The sequence below is a fragment of the Sesamum indicum genome, linkage group LG6 (genome assembly GCF_026168435.1).
Source record: "Sesamum indicum cultivar Baizhima isolate 11 linkage group LG6, ASM2616843v1, whole genome shotgun sequence".
NCBI classification, from domain to species: Eukaryota; Viridiplantae; Streptophyta; class Magnoliopsida; order Lamiales; family Pedaliaceae; genus Sesamum; species Sesamum indicum.
The window spans coordinates 1,073,697-1,088,611 of record NC_142662.1 but is presented as its reverse complement, the minus strand read 5'-3'; the positions used below and the strand labels follow the sequence as shown (position 1 = coordinate 1,088,611).

At 34.8% G+C, this 14,915-nt stretch overlaps 2 protein-coding genes across 3 annotated transcripts; one reads left to right on the top strand and one right to left on the bottom strand.

Annotated features, from left to right (window-relative positions):
- The first annotated feature begins 5,535 nt into the window (after positions 1 to 5,535).
- On the top strand, positions 5,536 to 8,345 carry LOC105165721 (putative serine/threonine-protein kinase PBL26). The gene is made up of 5 exons (XM_011084825.3): positions 5,536 to 6,242; positions 6,649 to 6,869; positions 6,945 to 7,134; positions 7,283 to 7,674; positions 7,791 to 8,345. The coding sequence occupies exons 1-5, from the start codon at positions 6,107 to 6,109 to the stop codon at positions 8,127 to 8,129; spliced, it is 1,278 nt and encodes a 425-aa protein (XP_011083127.1). The 5' UTR covers positions 5,536 to 6,106; the 3' UTR covers positions 8,130 to 8,345.
- Positions 8,346 to 9,310: 965 nt separating this feature from the next.
- Positions 9,311 to 12,590, bottom strand: LOC105165722 (uncharacterized). Of its 2 annotated transcripts, none has more exons than XM_088881446.1 (5): positions 12,393 to 12,590; positions 11,346 to 11,454; positions 11,158 to 11,255; positions 10,560 to 10,879; positions 9,311 to 9,993 (listed from the first exon to the last, which is right to left on the bottom strand). In XM_088881446.1, exons 2-5 carry the CDS (start codon positions 11,352 to 11,354, stop codon positions 9,557 to 9,559), a joined length of 864 nt encoding a protein of 287 aa, XP_088737572.1. In that variant the 5' UTR covers positions 11,355 to 11,454; positions 12,393 to 12,590; the 3' UTR covers positions 9,311 to 9,556. The 2 variants fall into 2 exon arrangements, with proteins under 2 accessions (XP_088737572.1, XP_011083128.1); XM_011084826.3 differs by having other exon boundaries at positions 11,346 to 11,430; positions 12,393 to 12,589.
- Positions 12,591 to 14,915: the final 2,325 nt, after the last annotated feature.

The following is a 14,915-nucleotide window of genomic DNA, read 5'->3' as shown; positions in this document are numbered from 1 at the left end:
GTGTGGTGGGGGGTCCATGGATAGGCATGGCGGAGACAAGACCTTGTTTGGGGGAATTGAATTCACTTTGAGGTGAGGCGAGGTGTGGGTGATGGAGAGAATACGATGCTTCACTTTTCTTTCTCTCCCCCTTTTTCTTTTCTTCATTTTTATTTTTTTAATTTACACCACATCATCCACTTTCGGCCTTTTCTTCTTTACTTCATTTTTCCTCTTCCTCAACTTGTATTGTATTTTTCAATAGAGAGAAGAATAAGATTTCCTCCTTCCGTTCTTTTGGACAATTCCGGAAGTCATAAAGCAAAGAAAGAAACCCTTTCCAAAAATTCTTGTCTTCGTCATCAAATCAAATTAATTATAAAATAAGTATGTTACACTTATTATGTGATTATTCATTTTTTTTTAAAATTATACACCAATAACAGGACGAGTATATTATACTTGTCATATAATTGGTTTAAGTTTATATGAGAGTCGAAATTTTTCTCCTCTCGAAATTAGCTATCCAATTTTCTTTGCTTATGAAGTAAATCGAGCTTCCCTCCAAAATGGAATTAATAATTCATCTTAAATTAAATGTCGAGTAATTTGATATATTTTTCAACTTTATATCAATATATATATGTATCGAGGAAAAGAAATGGGAAATAATGTTGGTCAAAGATAAAAATATAAAATGGGTAGTTGTCAATAAGAAAAAGGTACCACAATCTCCTCTCTCCAGCAGCAATCTCCTTTAGTGCTTTTCTTCTTCTCTCAATCTGCACTACCCTCTTTTTTATTTTTATTTTTATTTTTTATTTTCTTGCACTTCAAGACTCTTTCTCTTTTACTAAATTGCCCCCCAATAACAGCACACCCCTGGGAGTAAATTGTGGAGTACTCAAATGACCATAACGCCCCTGCCCATGCTCCACACTTTTTTCATTTTAATGTTGATCATCAGGGTTTGAAAGTTACCAACTTTAATTTAATTCCTCACTTAGAATGTGAAAACGTTCTTCTCATGCATATACATTCTCATCTTGACTTTAGTTTGCATAACTTCTTTGAGTGTTCTAAACGCTACCTCGAATATTATTATTTTATTTTTAAGCGTAAATTTTTATTTATTTTAACTTTTTTCATACAGAAAATTCATACTACGTTCTTTGTAGAGTACTGTCGATAATATTAAAAAGTATATGAATTACAAAATATATTATTTCAGCCGTAGAAAACTTAATTGACATATATGCATATGAGCTAATTTATTATTAACGATTTACCAAGATATTATGAATCTATTTATTCCAAGAAAAATAAATATTTTTTCCACAAAAAGTGAGCTAGTACATATACCCTAAGAAATTAAAATTCCTGGAATTTATAACTTTAGAGTTGAACCATAGAAATAAATCCAGAGTGGGGCAACAAAGTCAATATCTTTTATTTGGCAGCCTTTTTTCATAAATATTCCAAGAACCCTACCTCCATACATACATATAATTTCGACTCTCTACTACTTCCCTGTTAAGTTTAACATCTGATTTATATTCCAAATTCTCCCATTCCCAACAAATATACGTTGAAATTCAAACCCTCTAATCTTTTCCACATATATATATATAAATAGCATGCAGTAGTACTTTTGATTCCTCTCCCCCTACTCTCCTTTATTTGTCTCCGCACCCTCAATTTCCACGCTACTCTTAACATCGATCTGGTTAATGGATATTGATCCCTTGTGGGCTCTTGGGGGGTGCTGCTGGTTCTCTATCTCCAATTTGCATGGCAACAACACCCAAACTCAACTCTTCCTCCTCTTCCTCCTCCTCACCACTTGTTGAATTCTCCACCAAATCCCACCAATTACTCATCACTCTTCTCTTTATAGCCCTTCTCATCCTCCTCAGCTCCACCGCTGCTGTTGTCGTCGGCCCCTCAAACCCCTCTATGGATATGCTGTCAAGATCCGCTGCTTTTGATCATCATCACCCTCACCAACAAACCCTTTTCTCAGATGAAAACCATGCTGCTGCAAGAACGTCCGTGGATTTCCGCCCCCCCAGCAGGAAGAGGGTGAGTAGGAAATGCAAAGGAAGAGATGAGTTTGAAGTGAGTGATCATGAGGTTCCCAGTGGCCCAAACCCTATTTCCAACAGGTAAATTAAAAATCACTGTGTTTTCGGAACCAACGATCAAGAATCAGCCAGCTTTTGGGATCATGTGGGAAGAAGAGAAATTTTGGGACGCCGTTCATATAATTTGTTACATCCATCGTATGTTGTTGCATAGTTATCGCACTAGATCCACCGTTAATACTACTGCTTGTCATCATGATTGATGGTTTTTGTTTCTGCTCGTCGTATATCATTAATGTTAGCATCATCACTTTTTTTGTTCTTTCTCCGTTTGTTGTGAAGTTGTTCCTTTTTTGATGGTTTAATAGAATTGTATAGCTAGAGAGACGATCACCATCATATTCATATACATATTTGTTGTACTCAAAGCTCCGGTGCTATATGTCTCGATCATCAGTCGATCGATCGATCAATCTTTGATGTCGATGATGTTATATATGTTTCTATTGCTGTAGTAGATGTGAATGAATGGAAATTTTAATTCAAGCCATGTTGATTGGATCTGAATCAATTATATAATAAGTATTATATACTTGCAGTGTGATTAATTTGATTCGATCAAATTTGATTCATATAAGAATTTTTTGTGATGAAAAAGAAAAAAAAAAGGTTCAAATTAGTGTGTGTATTTTTGGGTTTAGGGTTTGAGGCAGATCTTTTGTATTTCCTATTGTTTGAATGGATTTGGAGTTTGCTTTTTGTCTTCTTCACAAACACACACAGTCTTCAAGAAAATTAAAGTTGGTACCAAAAAAGTTATTAATTATTACACCCCCATCATTTCATAATCACTACCATCTGATTCTACTTCTAACCTAATCCCAAAATATTTGAAATTTGGAAAAATAAATTTCATATTTTTATTTTTAAAAGTAATGTTGAAAATTAGTCCATGATATTAATTTTTTTTTAAGTGAAAAGATAGTCTTTTTAAAAAGCAATTATTTTCAAAAATACTTTTCTTGTTGATGGATCGTCATATAAAAGAAACGAAGATGATATAAAGTAAGAAGAGGGAACACACTACACACATAGAAAATATTATATTATTTGATATAAATAATATTAATTGAATAAAAATAAAATAACAAAATATTAATAAAATCATAATTTTGTAGGCATTTGGATGATATGATCAATGATAAATTTGTGAGCGAGCAAAGATGATCAATCTACGAAAGAGCATCGAAAATGTGAACGATAAAAGGAAAAGAAAACACAATTTAAGAAAATTGTACCACCTTATCATTTCATCATAAACACCACTGTCTGATTTGTTCTATGTTAATTTACATATCAAATATATTGGAAATTATAAGCTAGATCGAATTTGATTAGATTTGAAATAATTATATGATAAGCGTAATATATTTGTTATGTGTTTGGTGTACAGTTCAGAAAAAACGACTAATCACATTGTAAGTGTTTCATACTTGCTTTGTGAAAATATATTTTTCGAATATACTGTTGCGGGTGACAGCAGGTTGGATATGAAGCGAGTTTGCTAAGTTCAGGGCTCGACCCTCTTTAGATCTGCGCTCTAGTACTGAATTAGACTCGCTAAATCTTATTTAAAATTTTAAAAATAGTAAATAATGTATTTTCTTAAACACAATACTAATATAATTCTTTAAATATGAAACACTTATATATATGTTTTAGGCTTAATTTAAACTTTTAAAAATTTGTTATTTTTGTTTACATATTAAGTATAAATTATTTCATATTATTATTTTAATTTATAAAATTATCATCTGCGTGTCTTATATTTGGATAAATGAAATATACACTTTTTCCCTAAAGTTTTATTTTGAATCTAATTTTAAATTTAAATTCAGTGTCGTCCCTAACTAACAAAGTGATGAATGCTGAAAACTCCATTCATAATTAATTAATCTTTTGTAACACGTTGCGAGAATTGAGATGATGAAATTGAGCTCAATTTATTTATTTATTTTTATTTATTAATAGAAGTAAATAATAATAATAATAATAATAATTAAAAAAAGAAAATCAACACGCTTCTATCAGAAGATTTGTAAAAGTGCTTTTATGGGTCAGCAAAATCGCTTTAACCTTTTCCTTCTTTTGGTACTCAAAAATAGATAAAGAGACATCAATAATCTGACCACAAAGCCCATGTAGCTTTATGGACTGGGCCTTCTAAGTCCAAAACGCACGACATATTGGCCCAATCATGATGGAACCAGAGAATTTTGAGGCTGTTGTAAAACATAAAATAAGGTCCAGCCAATGAAAGAAGAAATCAAGATGATCGAAAAGAACGAAACATGGGAGCTTGCCGACATGCCAAAAGACAAATAAGTAATAGGAGTCAAGTGGATCTACAAGACGAAGTTGAATGTAGATAGATCAATACAGAAGCACAAAGCTCGCAAAGGATATTCTCAATTTCTCGGTATAGACTATACTGAAACTTTTGCTCCAACAGCGCCTTTTAGATACTATAAGAGCTTTCACAATAATAACAAATAAGAAATGAAAAATATATCAAATGGACGTAAAGTCTGAATTCCTAAATGGCTATATCAACGAAAAAAACCTACGTGGAACAACCTAAAAGGTTCGTAGCACAAGGTCATGAAGAAAGAGCGTTGAGGTTCAATAAAGCACTTTACGAGCTCAAACGTGCACCAGGAGCCTAGCATAATAAAATAGATAACTACTTCTGGATCAATGTCGATGAGTATCCAGAGTAATTTCTCATACGTAGATGATCTCATATATATCGAAAACAATAGAAATGATCCAAAGCTTCAAAGAAGACACGACGGAGACATTCTAGATGAGTGATGTTGGTCTAATGTATTTCTTGGACGTAATCAAGATAAATCAAGAGAAAGATGAAATATTTATATGTCAAAGGAAATACACAGAGGCACTACTTAAGAAGTTCAAAATGGAAGGCAGCCAGACAGTAACCACTCCTTCAATCCCTGACGAAAAGTAGTACAAAAAAGATGAATCAAAAAAGGTTGATGGCTCGTATATATATTGCTGTTATATTCGTAGCAATCGTATCAAGATAATATTTACGAATATCAGTCCACGGATCTGCATGTGGACTAACAGTTGGATGGACTTGTCTGGAAATCCCGATCAAATCAACTCGAATAAAAATGCTTAAATCATTATCATTGACATGTTTAGATATTTTCCCTTGTAAAAATGGACATTTTTGTATCTGCAATTGTGTTTATGTAGGATCCCATGCACATCTACACTCTTCAAAGTTGAAATCTTTTACTTAGTAAAAAATATTGTTTCTATACTAAATATAACATATATGTATTAAATAAATAATATAGAAAATGCAGCAACATTTTATGCAAACAAACAAACTATTTGTAGACAAAGTGAAAGTGGTCATACATTAACTGCTTAAACAAACAAGGGGCAGATGTTGATGAGGTCCATCTGCCAACTCAAAGTTGCCGGTTTTCCCTCTCATTATTACACATTCCTTAACATTCTCCTTTCTATTCGGGGAAGTTGGAGAAGAAAGATAAAGACATCACCTCACCATTCTCAACTCCTCCTAAACATGGCTTCTTGCCATGATCAGGTGTTATGAGTGTCCATCAGATCACCAACTTAATTTAATCCTCCTTTTCTACATACATCACCTTACTCATTTCTGGCTTATGCCATGTACATTGTTGATGTTAAACATCTGTTTCAGTTTCTGTGCCCTTCGTCTGTCCTTCCAAGAACCAATCATCACCATTTCCTCGTTGGGGTTATGAGGCTTTTGCCTGTCTTGCTTCTCAAAGACAAAGAAAGAGCGCTTCTTTTGGGATAAATTTCTCCCAAAAAAAAAAAAAATCTTTTTTTCAGTATTTATGGTTGATTTGTGTTGTCGGTGATGATAAACGAAAAGGGTTTTTGATGCTCTGCACAAGAACAGGAATTCTTTCTATTTACAGATGCTGTGGATCTTGGAATTTTAATATTGCAAGAAAATGAGTTGCTTTCCATGCTTCTCGTCCCAAGAAAAGAAAGCATCCAAGAGATTTAGTAGCAAGAGAAGGGAATCACCACCCACCAGCCCACCCGAGAGGGAGCCACCACAGCGGCAGCTCTCTCAGGCAAGGCATGGTAAGACACACAAATTCTCTTCTTTTTCATTGTTATCAGAAGAAATATGCAAACATTGTCCTACATCGTATGTCTTATTGTACACAACATGCAACAAATGAGAACATGTGAATGTTGTCTTGGTGATTGACAATTTGTGGTGCCGGGCCTTAGGGTAGTTTAGAAAATGTTGTCTTTCTGCCTAAACCTTTGCAGGTATACAAGAGAATGAAATGTTGTAGATTGAAAAACACCATTCATGTTTCTTGTTTTTTGTAGCAAGAATGATGATAACTGCATTAATTTCCTACAATAGCATTGATCAAACATGTCGAACAAGGATGTTATTGTGCAGTAGGACATCATGGATGCATAGGTTGATCGAGTTTTGGTTGAGGAATTTGAAATTCTCTAATCTTATGTGCAGAAAATGCTAGAAAGACGACAATAGAACCTGCACATAAGGTAGCAGTCGAAGCTTCAAATAACAGGGCTACCAACAAAGAGGGGGGGGATTCTAATATTGCAGCTGAAACTTTCACCTTCAGAGAGCTGGCCTCAGCAACCAACAATTTCAGGCAAGAATGTCTGATTGGCGAGGGTGGATTCGGACGAGTGTATAAAGGATACCTTGATAAAACCAACCAGGTACTTTCAACGTCTTTTTCGCTTTATATTCATTATTAAGTTTCCTGTGATTGAGTATAGATTATTGGTTTCCAGACTGTAGCCGTTAAGCAACTTGATCGCAACGGGCTGCAAGGGAACAGAGAATTTCTAGTGGAGGTTCTGATGCTGAGTCTTTTGCACCACCAAAATCTGGTGAACTTGATCGGGTATTGTGCTGATGGGGAGCAGAGACTTTTGGTTTATGAGTTCATGCCGTTGGGATCTCTGGAAGACCATCTTTTTGGTACCGATCATTCATCTTTCCTTTAAGACAGTTGGTGTGGTTACAGCATGATTTAGCCCTTACATGAGATAAACTTTTGTTGTTTTAACTATAAATTCGAAGTTCATATAACACGAAGCAGTCATTGACATCTAACTTAATTCTACAGAACTTCCACCAGACCAACCTCCATTAGCTTGGTGCAAGAGGATGAAAATAGCGGTACATTCTGCCAAAGGTCTGGAGTATTTGCACGATAAGGCCAACCCTCCCGTCATTTTCCGTGACCTGAAATCATCCAACATCTTGCTCGACAGGGAATTTAACGCAAAACTCTCCGACTTTGGGCTGGCCAAGCTTGGACCTATGGGTGATAAGAGTCACGTATCGTCAAGGGTGATGGGAACATACGGCTACTGTGCCCCCGAGTATCAAAGAACAGGTCAACTTACCGTAAAATCGGATGTTTATAGCTTTGGTGTCGTGTTGTTGGAGTTGATCACAGGGAAACGAGCTATTGATACCACAAGGGAACACGACAAGCAGAATTTAGTGACGTGGGTGAGTTGATTCATCTCCTTTTCCTTTTTCTTACCAAACTTTATCCTCCCGTAGATAGGTGAATCATGCGACCTTGTCAGAAAACTAAGTGTATTTCTGCTTATCCGTCTGATCAGGCTGAGCCAATTTTCAAAGAACCAAACAGATTCCATGAGCTGGCTGATCCATTGCTTCAAGGAGACTTCCCAAAGAAAAGCTTCAATCAAGCAGTTGCAGTTGCAGCCATGTGTCTTCAAGAAGAAGCACAGGTCCGCCCTCTGATCAGCGATGTGGTGACCGCTCTCAGCCACCTTTGGGTTGAACCGGACAAGAGATCGGCCTCATCTGATTCGGCTCTGTCTCAGCAGTTGAAAGAAGGAGCTGAGAGCAGCCAGAATGAAACCTCGGCCACGGAAAGACAAAAAGCAGTTGCAGAAGCCATAGCATGGGGGTCTGAGTCGAGGTACGATGCGTGATAACGAGCCTTTAGTCCTCCAAGTGCTAAAACAGTGATGTATGAATAGCTATAGCACTGTTGAAGGAGGGTGAGAAGATCTGTCAGAAAAATTCTATATGGTAAACATGCATGATTGTACCCTTTTTCCCAACTTATAATCATGATGATATAATTATGATGTATACAAAGTAAAATGTTCCAAAAGTGGTGCAAGTAAAGGAGAAATTTTCCGACAGTGTCTGTTCTTGAAATGTTCATTTGCCTGGTGCTGCCGCTTTCTTGCTTTCAGACTCTGGAACTGGCATTCTTACAATAACAAAGAATTTTGCTATTTTGTAAATATTTATTTTTACTCACATTTTAGTCAAGGATCAAACAAAGATTCATCAACCCATTAATCCCTCCTGCACGTCTTATCAGAAATTAGTTCTCATACTTTTACTATTTCTCTCCAAATCAACTTTAGTTTAAAATAAAGTAACGTGAACATACCCTTGTCGAAATTTTTTAGAAAATAAAAAAATTATATATCTAAAAAAATATAAAATAAAATTAAGGTGAGTGAAGTAAATATTCCATAGAGAATATTAGCTCATAAAACTATTTTAAAAAATTCTAAAAAAGTATAGAAAATTTTAAATTATAATACAAATTATACATTTTGGAAATTTCATAACAAAAATTAGATAAAAACCTAATATAAAATAACAAAATGGGATCATTGTTAAATAGACATTAAAATATGAGACATTTAAAATTTATTAAGCAACAAAATAGTATTTATATTTATAACAAAGTTCAAAAGGATTATTATAATTTATCCTTAATTTTGTCACTAGTGCATGTCGTTTGTTCCCTTATTTAAGAATCTGTCTTTTACATCGGTAATATAATAATATTAATACTGTATTAGTTTTTTTAACATATTCTGTATTTTTCAAAATTTAAAAAGAGATGAAAAAGTATCTAACTACACAATTTAAAGAGATTCTGCGTCATTCATTCCTAGTCAAAACAAGGATGCTCATTCATCCAGTGAAATTGCCTCAGCAAATTTTATCACAATTTGCTCCAAACAAGGCATCCAGCATAATGACTGGGATGGGCAAAGAGATTCAAGCGTTGAATGGTTGCCCTCCCACAATTGAAAACATATTGATACCATCCAACTGATTAGCAGCAAAGTTTATGGTTTGAGTATTAGAGTACAACAATGATAGATATATTCAAATAGAAGTTCAACAACGATGGAATCACAACTCACCCCCTGTGGGAATCTTCACGTAGAGGCACAATGAATGGTGGAGCAGCTGAGGTCGGTCCGCTCACCTAATGACGTAAACACCCAGTACAAATCTTGTTCCCTTAGAAAGAATTTTAAGTTTCAGTATTCCAGACTAATACAATGTTTTAATCAGCCTTCTGGCAGTGAAGCTTAACCTAATTCTAGCTCTGTGCTGTACTCATATGTCCATATCTTTGCATCACTCTCCTGGTCGCCAATGCAGCAGCTTCGCTAGCACGCAGTGTCCCTGTGGCCATGATAGCAGCAAACTCACTGCTAATTTCCTGTTGAACTTTGCTTCGTGCATCTCCTAGGGGATCCTTGGCAACAGCTTTGTCAGATGGCTTTTCTAGTAAGTCGCAAGGAGAACCAGTTTTTTTCTGTGTTTGTTGCTCTCCATGTCCCCGTGACTCTGTTTCTGATTTTCTATCAGCATCTTCATTCTTCGTCTTTGTGGATTGAGCATTAGTAGCACTAGCCGATTTATTAGTAGTATTGCCTGTCTGGATAGATGAAGCAACTGCAGAGGGCCTGAACTGGGGTGCCTGGGGAACTGCACCTGCTCTTAAAGTCGATTCTAGTTGTTGTATCATGGGCACTACACCAGATAAAAATAACTGAAATAAGCAAAGAGTAATTGGCATAAAAAAGAGCTGTAGTCATAGACGATATACTTTTAACTTTCAACTTTGGCATGGCATGTTATTTACGTGGAATCTTATGAGTCTAAGAACCGCAGATAAAAATCTGCTAGAATGTATAATATTAAAGCCACTGCTTGTGAGTGGGTGGGCCATAATTAACTCCAACTGGAAAATAGTAGCCAGTGTAAGTTATTTGTGATATAGGTTTTAAGAGTTAAATGAGCTGGATAGAGAGATCAGAAAGTTACTAAAGAAGGTAAGAATTCAGCAGTTCTACCCAGCCCATAATATAACTAAGCGAAGGCAGCCAGCTTATCCTTCCATATCACCCTCCTAAGATGTAATCTACATTAGCCCAATTTCTCTTCCTTCTCATGTTTCTTATAACCAACACACTCTTATCTTTATAATATTTATCTTCCGTTTCGTTTTTCTGTCCAGTATGGACCAGAGAAAGAGGAGTCACAAATACTAACAGAGCAACATGCTAAAAAAACCACACAGCAACGGAGGAACTTACACATGAGAGCGCCCATGGGACTGCTCAGAACTTCATTAGGCAGATTCAAGATGTACTCTGGTACTACTGGAGCACCAACCAGGAACTGGGCTACCTCATTACTAAAATTGTTGCAATTATGTGTCAGTAAACTATATGTTTCAGCTGTGAAGCGGGGACCAATCTCCTGTAAATACATTTCAAATACATCCTTAGGCACATGTGTAACACCAAGATCTACAACTCGAATTGGAGTCCCATAAGGTGTGGTTCCAACTGGAGCACTTTGTATGCCACCACCAAAATAGTATTCATTACCATAAACCACTATTCCTGTATGCCTGCAAATGAGAAGCATCCTTTCACAAAATATACAACTTATGGAGCAAAATATACAAGACAAAACCTAACAGAAAGCCCAGAACAATGTACAACAGCATGCAAATGCAAACTTACGGAATCAATCTGTAGTTAAAAAGGTAAACAACCAGTAACCCCTTATATTCCTATCAATCCCACATGGATCAACAATCAACCACCCATTTGCACTAAATCAGCAATTTAAGATGTTAAAATTGCTTTACAACAAAATAACTCATATAAACAAATATGCACTCACCATATTCCTTCAATAGCCTTCCCCAAAAATGTTGTAGAGAGTTGCCTGGCCAGACCTTGGCTTAAGTCATAGACATTCAAAGAAACTTTGTAACCTTCCTGCAATAACACAAGTGCTTGTATATTGATATGCACACCAGGATAACAATAACAATCTAAAAATGGATAAGAGATAGGAGAGGTCTTTACCTCAGCCATCTCCAGATACTCCAATGAGAAAATTGGTGATCAATAGTATAGCAGGACTTTATAATAAGTCAACTGAATAGGGTACCTATAAAATACAGATCATTAAAGCCTGCAGCTCAGGAGGCAAATGAAGTGAGCCATACAAGTATAAATCACTACCAAGTGAAGACAAAGACTGGGTATTATCAACCCTACATGCATGCCATAAAAGCTTTTCATATGAAAAAAATATGATAATTCATATTTTAAGCTGCCATAAATGAGGCAGTTGGATCTGGCAAATTTATTAGAGTGATATGTAAAGAGAATAATGATGCACTACGAATTGAAATGCATAATAACAAACCTTAAAAAAAAAGGCATGGGCTGCATTATCTGAAGTGAAAGAAATTAGCAACATACAAATGATACTCAAGACAGAAAAATGCTTTTGATACTGTTTGTACTTAGTAAAGACCAATAGTAAATGCTTCCGTATGAAATACAAACAGAGTTCTAAGGAATTCACAGAATTAAAACATCAACCACAAATAACAAGGTAGCAAATGTCATTAGATATCATTCAACCAGTAGAAATATGATCAAAACCAATTTATGATACAGAACTTGAAATCTTAAATCCCCAGACAATACCCGAAGGATGGAATCATCACCTAGATCGCAAAATAATAAAGTATGTACCCAATACAAAATAAGTGTGACCTTAATCACATATCCTGAACAGCAATTTCTATAAAAGAAACTCTTACACACTGTTCAGACTCATCAACATCCTCGGATGAAGATAAAGCTCATGCATTCTTCTCCTCCCAAAGCCACCAATTCATTAACAGAAAATCCATTATTCAAAACGAATCAATCCCTACCATCCTTTATAATTTCAGCAATTCCTCAAACCAATTTCCCGCAATTCCCCCATACATTCCCACAGAATGGAAGGACACAAAACAAACCCGACACCAAACTACTCATCATCATTAATGACCAATCCGGCGAATATTCCAAGGAAAACAAATTAGCAAGAGTGAGTACAACATCACAACGCACCTGAAGAGAGAGGATCACCCCAAAAACCAGCAAAGAAAACGTGAAAATAGCAAGCAAGATTCTTTGGAGGGATTTTTATAGTGTGCGGAGACGGTTCTACTCGTGCAAGACGACCTGGAGTTCTCTATTTCTTCGACTTTCTAGAATTTTCCAAGCAGCTATACTTTCGTAGCACGCCTTTGAATTTAAGGGTTTGTCGGTTGCCTGCCAACCCTTACTATTCTGTGGACCAATTCAAAAACTAGGGCATAATTATTACAGAAATTTTCAAATATATAAAGTCCATTTTATTAGGTACATTTCTCTATTTCAACTTATTGATATCTAGCATATAAAATTCAATTATTTATTATAGGATAAAGATTTGCATGTTTTTATCTCGAGATGGGTCATTCCTCGGTCTATTTGATCACCACAACCATAAATTATCTTGTATTTGAGAACTCGAGATCAACTCATGTGGATCCGTACAAATACAAACATTTAGCCAAATAAATATACCCTATAATTATTTTGAGCCACAGTACATAATTATCACTTTAAAGCAAAGCCTTCTTCACTTTCCCCCCTCGATCTTACATCATCTACTTAAACAATGGAGGATCTAGTTCTCCTCCCATACTCTTGGGTTTCTTGTGATATCTGGGCCTCCCTTTGTTAATTTATTCTTCAGGAGACACCCGACGTGGCTACCTATTATATCCCCTCCTTAGAGCGTTATGAACTTCTCGTTTCTTCTTCCTTTTTAGGTTGATTGGGTGTTTTTGGGCCAAATTTTTTTATTCACGTGAATATATTTTAACTTTCTTTAAAAAATCTTAATTATTTTAATTACTTTTAATTAAATTAATTATGTTATAATTAATATTTTTTTAAATGTGTGAAGATGACGGCGCCACGCCTTCCCTATCCCCAGGCAACAGCGACAACAGACTTGGGAAGGGGGGCATGACGGTCGGTGGTGATTGTGGCTGGGGGGCGGGAGCGAGATGCGGAGGAGGGTTGGCGGCTGCGACGACGGCAGCTGGCTGGGAAGGGGGATGAAGACGCCAGGGGGTGAGGATGACGGTCGGTGGTGGTGGCGACAATGGACTGGAGGTAGAGGAGGTGAAGGTCTGGGGTGGGTGGGCGGCTATTTTTTTATTTTTTAAATTTATACTTATACATTATATAATTTTAAATTTGTTAAATTTCTATTTCCTCCAAAATAAGTCCAATATATTTTTCAAGTCATGTGTAAAACCTCCTAAAATTGAAAATCCTTAAAAAATTGTTCAACTCGGATGCCATGTCATCTTTAAGGACAAAACTAAAATTTCGACAATCGAAAAACTATTAATCATTATTTTTATAACTTACAGAATTAAATAAATAAAAAGTATACTTACAGGGTTAAAATTAATAGGCAGTAAAATTAAAGGACCAAAAAAGTAATTTTTTTTAAAAAAAATATGCGCTAAAGTAAAAAAAAAAAAGAAAAATTATCATCATGAATTTATTAAAATATGAAAGCTTGTAAGAAAAAATAAATATAGAAAATGTGAGAGAGATAAAAAATTAATTTATAATAGGGTTTATTAAAATTATGAAAGTTTATGAGGGCAAGAAATAAATATAACATGAAAGAGAAAAAAATGGAGTGGTGGGTTGAGAGGAAAAAAATTATAATTTTAAGATAATTAAAAAATATTAAGATTATCATTATAGGCAATTTTTTAAAAAATAAAATAAATGAAACGGTAAATTTATACAATTAAAAATTGATAAAATATTAAGTTTTCTTTTATAATAGTATAGATTTGTATAATTCAAGGTCCAAGATATTATGGGAATACTCTAAAATGCTTTAGTAGGAGCTCTAATTACGTGTCTTGCTGGAAAGTGACATGCCGAAACAATACATAGAATATATCCATTATAATTTATCGATATTTAAATTAACCAATATTGAAAGAGTAATCAAAATCGTACTTGGAGTATGAAAGGATAATATTTATAAACTTTTTTAAATTGTACAATTTTAAGTAGACTATTATTTTAGAGATAATTGAAAAATTATTCTGATGTACTGAATTCTAATAATATAGAGATCGAATCGATAAAACTTGATTAGGATTGGTGCAAATCTTGACAATATTTCAATTTATTAAAAGATTTGGGGTATTTTCGTAACTCTAAATATCAATATGTAGCCCCACTTCATCTTTTTATGCTTTAACCTTTTTTTTCAATTATAAAATTTTAATACGGCATGATAGAAACTTAATTGTTTTTGAAATCGTAATTTGTATTAATTTTTTAATAAATTAAATAATACATAATTTAATTAACATATTAATATAAATAAAAATAATTATTAATTATAATATAAATAAAATAAATAAATACGCTCGTCTTCGATGTGATTCCAACTCATTCTTGGTACCTCATAGCCTAGTTACTACGAACGACCTCGCAATCAAACTGCTTAAAGATCGAATACCTTACAGCTCGCCGTTACACCACGTCAGCTTCCGGACCGTC